Consider the following 10,884-nt stretch of genomic DNA (forward strand, 5'->3'; position numbering starts at 1 on the left):
ATTGCTGTACTCATTTCCAACCCTCACCTTACTGGCAGCATCTCTGTACATGGCTCGCACAGCTCTCACTAACCATTCTTCTATCCCAAGTTTCCTCATTGACCACCAGATAAGGGATCGGGGGACCCTGTCAAAGGCTTTCTCCATGTCAACGAAAGCCAGGTACAGAGGTTTATCCTTAGCTAGGTATTTCTCCTGCAACTGTCTCACTAGAAATAAGGCATCAGTAGTGCTTTTACCTGGCACGAACCCAAACTGCATCTCATCTAAATTGATTCGCTCCCTAATTAGTTGGGCTATGACCCTCTCTGTAACTTTCATAACCTGATCTAACAGCTTGATATATATATATATATATAAACTTTCTAATTGACTTATATGGCTACATAGTGAAAATACTGTCACTTTATACTGTAGTTTATCCTTCATGCCTATGACTATGTTGAAGTATTGCCTTCAATTTGAGTAGTCAAAAGCTTGAGTGAAAGAGGATTTTTGAAAAGGTTTAAGTTTAAGTTTAAATTTGGAGAATAAATTCTGTTTTGCAACAGAAAACATTAAAAAATAGAAAAAAAAAAGCATTTGACACTCTTTGATATTTTAGTTTTGATTGAACATTTTTAAGCTGATTCAACTCAAAAGTCAAGTGTTATTTAAAGGAAGCAGCAATGTATAAGTAAAACAATGAGCTACATCACAGAGTGAAAGTTAGCAGCTTAACATTATCATTTAATTAAAGGTAATAAACTGAAAGGAACCAATTCAGAATGAAGTGTGAGATCAAGAAGAAATTATCAATGTGTGATGAAATTCTAAAAATGATTGAGATTATCAGGCAAAGCATGAAAGTTTATTTTCATTCATTAATATGGAATTTTATAAAAAGCATTTTAAATGCATTATATTTACAAGATGAACCTGAATAATTAACATAATAAAGTTTTTGTTAGTGTATTTCCATTCAATAACTGAGGTATGCCTATAATCTTTTAGAGAAATAAGAGCATAGAAAAAGGATTTGAATAATGTTTACTGCCTTAATCATCTATTTGATATGCACACACACATTGTCTTACCTTAGATCAGTTTTTAATCATTTGTTTTATGTCTTTGGACAACATCACTTCCATATGACATTTTTTTAGAAAGTTCTTCTTATCCATTTTCTTCACATGTCTAAACTACTAAAACATTTTCCTCTACTATATTGGATAGCTTTACTTCAAAGTCTGTTTTTCCCTATTAGAATCTCAGATTCACAATCTATAATTAGTACATCACCATATTTTTATATTCCTACAGTTTTTTTTACAGGTTTTATTGTTTATATGTCTTATACTGTAATAAAGCAAACTTCATGCAACTTCTCTTATAGGAAAAGAAAATATTTACAGGAAAAAAAATTGTTTTCTAAATTTCCTACTACCATTAAAACAGTCAAGCTGATTGGGTTGCATTAATGGCAAAACTTATCTATTGCTTTCATAATTTTTTTCACTGTGCTTTTGAACAGGATATAATCTCTGTTACATAAAGCATTGTTCTGTTATGAGTTTGTTTAGAATTGTGCCTGAGTTGGCAATGTAGATTAGAGTATCAAGAATATTTTTTCTATGTGTTGAAAAGAGTTATTTATTTAGATTTACCCATATTTGAGTCACAGTCTTTGATCAAGTGTTTAAACTATTTCTGTAGTTCATTAACAATTTCTAAAACCCGAGCTAAATAATTTACAGATAAGAATGCTCTAGCACATCAAGTTGGAGTTTTATTGATAGAGTTTCAAGAAATAAGATGAAGTAGAAGAGATAAGAAGAGTTTTGACAAATTCCAATTTTTTTTTTTTGCTGGAGATAATATTGATCAATCACTTATATACACTTAACTTTCTAATTTGAGTTTATAGGAGTGTAAGAGCATATATGATGGAAAAAACTGAGTACTGGACAATTAATTAAACAAAGTATTGTATCCTATTACTAACATTGCAATCATAGCCTGACTTATGGCTGAGTCCATCTAGCTCCTAGTTCTTGTTAAGCCCCAGGTCAGCCCTGATCTTCATTAAAAAACTTTCAAGGGCCATGATCATCCTGTCTTGTTGTATATCCAACACTATATTGTCCAAATTAGCCAACATGTCCTTCCTTTAAGACAAGAGCGATATTTGGCTGTTTTTCTAACAGGTCAAGCAACTATGCAGAGATTCTCTCACTGAGTAGGTAGTACAGTCACACAACTGTAAAATAATTTTGTGGAGTTAACAAGCATTTAGCTGGCTTACAGTCCTGAGTTCAACTCGTGTTACAGGAAATGTTGTTCACAGTAGATCAGCACCCTTACCAAAGAAAGATTTGTCCTTTATCTAGCTAACGGTATGGAAGCCTGAGATAAGCACAAGCCCTGTAAGTATTCATAATTCAGAAAATTAATGGATTAATATTGGATCATATTGTTTACCCCTTGTTGATCAAGTACACTCATAATCGAAGTTAGCTCCTTTCTTAAGAAGTTATGGTATGATTCAAGGGATATTTGGGCTGATATTTTGTCAGGTTTTGTGACCATATAGAAATTTTCTCCATCTAGGTCATATAGGATCATGTTAAATATTCTGGCAAGATCAGCAAAATTAAAATGCATCATAGATGTATCTTGTAATGCAAGTTAAATTCAGTTTAGAACTATGATTTTACTATTTTCCTTGGTGCCTTTCCACTAGAGATCAACACACACTCAATTCCATTCTATACTTAATTCTAATCTGAATCTAGAGCTGTCACATAGCTTTTTTTTTTTTTGGCTAGAATTAGTCATGTGAATAATCAGCTCTTCTTATCAATTTTAACTGTAATTTCTTAGTTCACTGCATCAAGTATGTTATAGTCCACTTTAGTATTAAATAATTTGACTATTCCCTTTTTGGTGTAGGGTTTTTGTTCTCTTAATATCTTATAACTGATACTATTGGTGTTCAGAATTACATAAGTTTGGTGATGAATCACTTCCATTTGAAGACACAGAAAATTTTTTTGCATCTTTATGTAGTGTTCGATCTAATTTTGTATGGTGGGTGTTCAATAGAACCATTTCTGTAATGACTATAAAATCTAGCCTAAAACTTGAAATAAATTATTCTTCAATTTCTTTACATTTTTAGTAACTCTCATATTTTTATGAATATACAGTTTTATATTTTAGGTAATATTAATGGTGTAAGAAGTTCTGTAAACAAGGAATAATTATAATATATAATAATTAAAACCAACATCACACTTACTAATTTTTATCAATTAGTCGAGAGAAGGATCATCAAAATAACTTTCATTTTAATGCCAATCAAAGAGCAAAATACTGGTTTCACAAGAAAAAATAAATAAAAAGGTGTGCAACATTACATGATAAACAGTATCAAAAATCCTCCTCATTGTTTGTGTCTGTCTGATGTGCTTCATTCTTAGTCAAGCAGTGTTGATAAATATTAATTCAGAAGTTCCAAAATCTAACATATGAAGCTGGTTTGCACATAGTCTGTATTCATTATGAACTTTCAATGTCAATTTTATGTACAAAAAAAAATGTGTCAGGTGTAGAGTGCAATGTATACACAACTAAACTAACTGCAAAGCTATTCTGTAGATAAATCTTACAACATAATTTCTGTGCAACTGGTGGCAAAGTGCACATCAAAGGAAGATAAAGTAGTAGCAACTTATTCCACTGTAACCTGATAATTCATAGAATAAATCTGTAGTGAAGCTTGTAGAGAAGTGGTAAAAGTCAATATTCACTTCTTTTTTGATAATATCATAATTAGTTTATGCACAGAATAGTTTCATGAACAGTCCATTATGAAGTTCATCTGGAGTGAAGAGTTACAAGTGCCACCAAGTTAGAAATAAAAGGTTTGCTAGTTAAATCTGGAAGGTGGCACTAACTGCAAGCAGTTTTCGAAGGAATATTCAGTATGATGTTTGTTGTCACTGCATACTCAACATAATACCCCAGGTTTAATACCTTACCTTATTGACAAAATGTTTTCAAATCTTTTATTTTCATTATTTACATTTGACGGATATTTGTCCTCATCTTGTTTGTTGTTAATACAACATTTCAATTGAAATACCTTCCAGCCTTCATCAAGTGTCTTGGGGAAATTTCAAACCTGGGTTTTCATTCCTAAGGTATTATTTGATGTTATTATTATTATTATCATTATTATTATTATTATTATTATTATTATTATTCAGGTCACTGCCTGGAACTCGGAATCTTGCAGTTAGTAGCCCGCGCTCTTAACCACTACACCACTACACCATATGCCCACTATATGCATATTGGTTAAGAGTGCAGGCTACTAACTCCAAGATTTCGAGTTCAATTCCAGGCAGTGACCTGAATAATAATAATAATAATAATAATAATAATAATAATAATAATAATAATAACAACAACAACAACAGCAACATCGAAAAATACCTTAGGAATGAGAACCCAGGTTCGAAATTTCCCCAAGACACCTGATGAAGGCTGGAGGATATATCAGCCGAAACACTGTGTTAACAACAAACATGATGAAGACAAATATCTGTCAAATGTAAATAATGTGAAAAATGTACATAATTCCTCATCTCTTAAATATAGAACTGTCTTTTATTTTCTGTAAAGGTTGGGTAATATTCTACTTTATACAGAACAAACTGGTTAGAACTCATATATTTCCACATATAATTTTGGTTTTGTTGTTATTGCCAGCTCAGATTAACCAAACCTAGGATTAATAATATTCTATAGCCATGACCATCCCATCTTTTATTAAGACATCATGTATCTAGAACTAGATTATATAGTGTTTTCTTCCTTTTCTTTTAAGATATTAGGATATGATTTATGGAAGATTTGGGTGCAATTTCTAGCAAGTTACTTTGAAGAAAATCCTTATAGGTTCATCTTTTATATAAGTGAGAAATAATTAATTAAAGAAATTAGCATTTTTGAGTACAGTTTTATTTCTTTTTATTTTTTATTTTTTGCATCTCCTTTATAATTTTTTTATCTGACAAAGAGCCCATCACAAAATATTAAAATTCTCTTCACTTTATAAGCCCATTCATTATTGAACTGATTTTCACAGCACTGACCACACAGTTTCCTAGGACTGAATGCTTTATTTATTCATATCTATAATCACTGAGAATTTTTAATAATTTTTCACTTCACAATTCACATGCATTGAAACAACTATCTAAATAATTATTAACAAATTCAGAAAACTTTCTATCAATCTGGGCATATTTTCACAATATAATCTTTCTTGGAGTGTTAGGCACATTTTACTCTTCATCTGTTAATTTGCTATAAATTTTTTTAAAAACCTGTTAAATTGCTTGAGAACCATTATCCTGTAATGAAAGAAATTTCTGTCATAGAATTTTCTATTTCTGGCATTCTTCTAAACTGCTTTTTGTTTTCTCATGGTTTATAAGCATCTATCTCAGATTTCAAAATGTTTTATAGTAGTCAAATTATAATTTTTATTGCTTCTTTTTTCTGGTTTTGAAATAACACTATTTTTAAACCATATTTGAAAATTCCATTTGTGTTTGGAACCCTTTTCAGAACATGTTAAAATCTATCATATTTATATTACTTCAACAGCATGATTTTATTTATAGCAGAGTTACTGCGGATGATAGATGAACATTTGCTCTAGAATAAGGAATCTCTCAGTTCAAATGCCAAACAATATTGCTATCATTTAGAAGCCATTTTTCCCTGCTGACAATATCAAGATGATTCCTCTTAATCATTTGTGGCATTTTCCCATTATATCTGGACTGCGGCATATTAAATTTGTTCATACAGGTGATATTAAGATATTTAATGGTGCCATTTGTCATGCTTCAGTAAAGCAGTATATTTTATGGTTTGGTGCACTTCTAAGCATCAACCCTTTGAAGAGAGTATTTGAACCTAGATTTGGTCACCCCGACCAATCAAGGTTTACTGGCTAGTGATAATGGCACAAAGGAAAAACAAAACAAGTGAAAATTCTGGAGTAAAAAAAAAAAGTTTTTGTTACCTCTGTAATTGTTAATAAAGCAAATATTCTTGCTAATAATATATAATTATATTGATAATATCAAATAAAATTCAGATGACATCCAAAAGTTGTACTCAACTCTAAGCTTTTCTTCTAATATTTAAGCCTTTAAACAAATGGGTGTACAATATGCATTAATTTAAAATGTATAGACAAAAAAAAAAAAATGCATTATTTAAGGTTGAAACTAAATTTATATTTTGCTCTACAAGTCAATAAAATTTATCAAGTTTATCAAACAATGAGTAATTAATAAAATTCTGATATGAACCATTAATTATAGCAAAATACAATGCTATGCATTAAGAAAGCAGATAAGAAAAGATATAGCAAAAAGGTATACATAAAAGTTTATTACAAATGGGTATTTTCAAAAACTGCAAAAAAAGTATATTTACTCATTTATTGTTTTATATTTTTACATTTGTTTTCCATATTATCACAGATAGGGCATTTTTCTAAATTTGGATATTGACTTGAAGTGTTAGTGTTTCTACAGTTGGATGTCACATTTTATTAATCTCGTATTGGCAAATCCAGTTATGGTATGTGACAGCACAGTAAATGCAAACAGGACTGTGGCATTGTCCACGATGAAGCACAAGCTAAACAGGGTGAAGTACAAGCAAAACAGAGCAAAAAAAAAAAACAATAAAAAACCTACATAAGTGTGTGCAAAGTCATAATATGTGAAAGAAAGGAAATGGTATTGGCATTTTAGTGTCCTTTTTCAAGAAAGATGGAAGAGGAGTAAGATAATAGAAAAAAAAATTGGACAGCAAAGAAAGCAATGTAAGATGCTCAAAGAAGTATACTGTGCAATGGCTGACAAGAAGTGAGTACACTTGGTAGCTTCTAGTAGAGAAATGTAGACATGCATTAAGAGAAATAAATGTGGAAGCAATATGGTGAAGTATGTGTGGCATGTGTGTGTGTGATTTAGTAGAAAAAAGTGTGTTAGAGAGGTTGTGTATATATATAAGTCTATACGTGGTTATCTGCAATAGTGGAGAATTAAGTGTATGAAAAATTGGTGGGTGTGATAATGCATGGGTTGTGTGAACAAGGTGTAAAAATGTGTGAGTGATGTGGGGTGTACAGATGAAAAAGGTTGGTGTGGAGTGAATGTATAAGACTTTATCAGTGTGTGTGTGTGTGTGTGTGTGTGACAAGAGGGAGGTTTAGAGGAAAGCAAGTCCATTGGTGATTACTTGACAGAATGGCCATGTTAAGGTGGAAGGTTAACTGTTGTTCCTAACATATACTAAAAAGGGAAAGGTTGTTGCATTGAACAAACCCTCAAACAGCAAGACAAAGGTGAGAGTACCCAAGGGAATTGAAGTAATTAGCTGTAGGCCTGAGTAGTCTGATGCTGTTGTTCAGATATCTAACAAATGTTCACTAAAGTGATCACCTGGCCTCTGACCTGTTTTGTCTATGCACAGTAATTTAAAGATGGCATTTTATGGAAAGATGACCTAGAAATATGTAGGGTCGTGATTTCCTAGATGACAGAAAAGTTGCCAAGATGTGAGTGGAAGCAGACAAAGATCCAGATTGGGTGTGGCAAGGGGGTGAAAAATCTGTGGACTGGAGGATCACCCAGGTTGTGGCTGGTCCATAGGAAGGGAGAAGATATTCAGAAAATGTGATGACAGTTTCATAAGATGACATGCGAGGAAGGTTGGATAGTAGAAAGGAATGTGAAAAGCAGCACAGAAAAGGAGATATCCAAGAAAAATTCCATGGTGATGGGAGCTGTGAAATTTGAAACTCCTTCCAACCAATTATAGAATTCACATCTACGATATCCAACTATTCTGACATCTTGGACACCTCTGTTTCTATTGACAACCTCCAGCCTGTATACCTTCTTCTTTTACAAACCTATTGACTCACACCCTTACTTTGATTTCACCTCATCCCACCTCACTTACATCAAGTCCACTATCTCCTTACAATTCTTCTGCTACTGCAGCTAAGATGTTAATCCCTACAAATGGTTCACTTCTTCCTACAACTAGCTTTTGGTACTACTTGTTATTAACCCCACACTGCTGATCATACCTCACTTTGCTATCTGTACCAGTGCCACAAACATCACTTGTTTTTGATCTCACCACCTGTGCACATCCTATAAAACTCACCATCCTTTAAGACTTTCATCTTCTCTAATCTGTTACCTCTTACATCTTTCCTGAATACTCTCTCTCTCTCTCTTCCTTCAGATGCAATCACAAAGTAGGAAACCTTGTGTTCCACATTTACTTCACTCCTTGTAATATCCAACTAAGATCCTTTGCTTATACCTTTATCCAGAACAACAATACTCTGCATGGTCCTAGGTCATCTTCCCATGTTACAGAGTCAGCACTTCACCAACATATCCATAAATGTCATTTAGTATGCCATATGCCAACTCTATGATCTACTGTATATAGATGAAACTGGTCAGAGGCTGGTTGTTCATTTTGGCTAATATATGTTGGAGATCAACTGTAACAGCACTGGATCACTCAAACTTGAAGATTTCTGCTACTCTCACCTTTATGTCACTGTTTTCTGGCTTGTACAATGCAGCGTCTTCCTGCTGTCCAGCTTTGTTGGGAACAACAGTTAATTTGCTGTTTGAACACAGCCACTTGCTTTCCTTTACTCTCACTCACAAGATACTGATAAACACCCATACATGCACTTCACATCCATCTTTACCACCTATCCACTCTACATTATGATACCTTATTCATACCACCCACATATTATTATGCCTTATTCATACTATCAATACATTATTAATACACCTTATTCACACTCACACACTTAATTCCCCACTATTATACACACATACACATTTGCACACAACCTCTCTCACATACTTGATTCCTTACTATATCACACACATACACATGCCGTACACTTATTTTCCTCAGTATATGTCTGCTCTTCCCTGCTAAAAACCACCAACCCTCCTCACTTTCTGTTTGCCAATTTGTACACGCTGCTTCTCTGAGAATCCCACAGTGCATTTTTTCCTTCCGAAATTCTTCTTTCTCTTCTTCCATCTACCTCGATAAACTAAAACTAGTCGAAATGCCAATATCACTTCCTTTCTTCCTCAGTATATAATTTTTTTGTTTTTTTTTTTGTTTTGTTTTTGCTTGTGTCTAATTTATTGTCAACTAGTCTTTTCTGAGAGGTAGGTTTACATTAGGAAACTTGTAATCATGTGATCTGCCTAAGTACACTACACAATAAATATCTAAAATGTCCCATAGTTGTGATCTGTAATTTATAGTCAAGTAATCTAATAGTAAAAAGTATTTAACTGCTTTGTCAGAAATTCTCAAAAGAATAAATGTGGTATCAGATTAAGAGATTTAAGACTATAATAACATCCCTTTCTCCCAGAGAGTTTTCTCCATCAAAACAGAATATAAAAATTAAAAACAAATCCTCTCCCAAAAGATGAAAACAAAATATAAACAAGAATATATACAAATAAACAGAAATTGAATTTAATGTTTCATAGAAATTTTCAAATTTATTAAATTTTTATATTCATTAGCAAGTGTACCAATATTTTAATTAAGTTTAGTATGCTTGTTTTCTTTGTTATTTTTTGTTGCATTTTATCAGAAATTTAAATTAATAAAGAAGAAAATATTTTGTTAAACACCGACAAGTCAAAATCAAGCAATGTAAATAATATATTTTTTTTGCTTTAAATTAGTTTCCACAAAAATGATATTGTCATAGGTGACCATTAAATTCAAGCAAGCTAACCTACAGTATTACATTTTAAATTAATTTATGTATGCATATGTTTGGAAATGTGTGATTATAATGTAAAAAATAAAAATAATAATATTAATAAAGCAAAGATAAATACAAAAAAAATTTTTTTTAAATTCTCAAATGCAATATTATTATAATGTTGGTGATATTAATTTGCAGAAACCTTAAAAGGCAATATAAATAATACAGAAGTAAATAAATAAGTAAATAACAAAGCAGTGTCTTTTATACTATCAGTAAACAAATTAGGAAACATAAAAAAAAAAACAAAAAAACTTTGAAGATAATACTGCAGCAGCAGAAGGGGCAGGGAGAGAGTTACCCAGTAACTTTGAGTCAAATTCAAAGTAGGGGTTGGAGTGGGAGGATAAAAGTGCAAAAAAAAAAATGGGAGAAAAAAAATCAAAACTTGGTACCGGAATGGATGGGTCCACAGCACTAAGCTATAATTTCCGGTACTTACTTGCATTTCTGGATTTTCTCCGTCAGCACACTCAGCAGAGACTCTTCCCTGTAGAGTTAGAAAATAAAGAAGCTCTAGAGAAAATTGTTGTGGCTCAAATACTTTGGAAATCCTTATCAATTCTACAGAGAATGGTTTTCGTTGTACTGCTTGCTGCTAATAATGTAAGTTATTGAGATGATGGGATAAAGAGAGAGAGAGAGAGAGGAAATTTTACTATTCATATCTCATGAGATTCTATGCAAGCTCTGAAGAGTGTCTTCATGTGAATATATTGTAACTGTAAAAACTGTTGCTGCAGTGAATTGGAATTTTGCAAAATGTAACAGCAACACTTCAGCTTTTACTAGCATTTAGTATAACATACTCTGTACGTGTGTATGTGTATGTATAAATACATATATGACTGTATGTATATATGTGTATGTGTATGCATATATATATATGTGTATATATACATCCATATATATATATATATATATATATATATATATATATATATATATATATATATATATATATA

At 31.9% G+C, this 10,884-nt stretch overlaps 1 protein-coding gene across 5 annotated transcripts in view; it reads right to left on the reverse strand.

The window, feature by feature from the left end:
• Positions 1-10,884, reverse strand: part of LOC106875473 (tubby-related protein 4) — a 682,417-nt gene that overhangs the window by 145,734 nt on the left and 525,799 nt on the right. For 3 of the 5 annotated variants that reach the window (XM_052966219.1, XM_014923630.2, XM_014923632.2), the window contains exon 7: positions 10,362-10,409. The exons of the other annotated variants lie outside the window; for them this stretch is intronic. In XM_052966219.1, coding sequence (XP_052822179.1) covers positions 10,362-10,409 — 48 coding nt within the window. The remainder of the gene's footprint in view (positions 1-10,361; positions 10,410-10,884) is intronic. 5 annotated transcript variants of the gene reach the window in all.

This window comes from Octopus bimaculoides, chromosome 3, assembly GCF_001194135.2.
Source record: "Octopus bimaculoides isolate UCB-OBI-ISO-001 chromosome 3, ASM119413v2, whole genome shotgun sequence".
In the NCBI taxonomy this organism is placed as follows: Eukaryota; Metazoa; Mollusca; class Cephalopoda; order Octopoda; family Octopodidae; genus Octopus; species Octopus bimaculoides.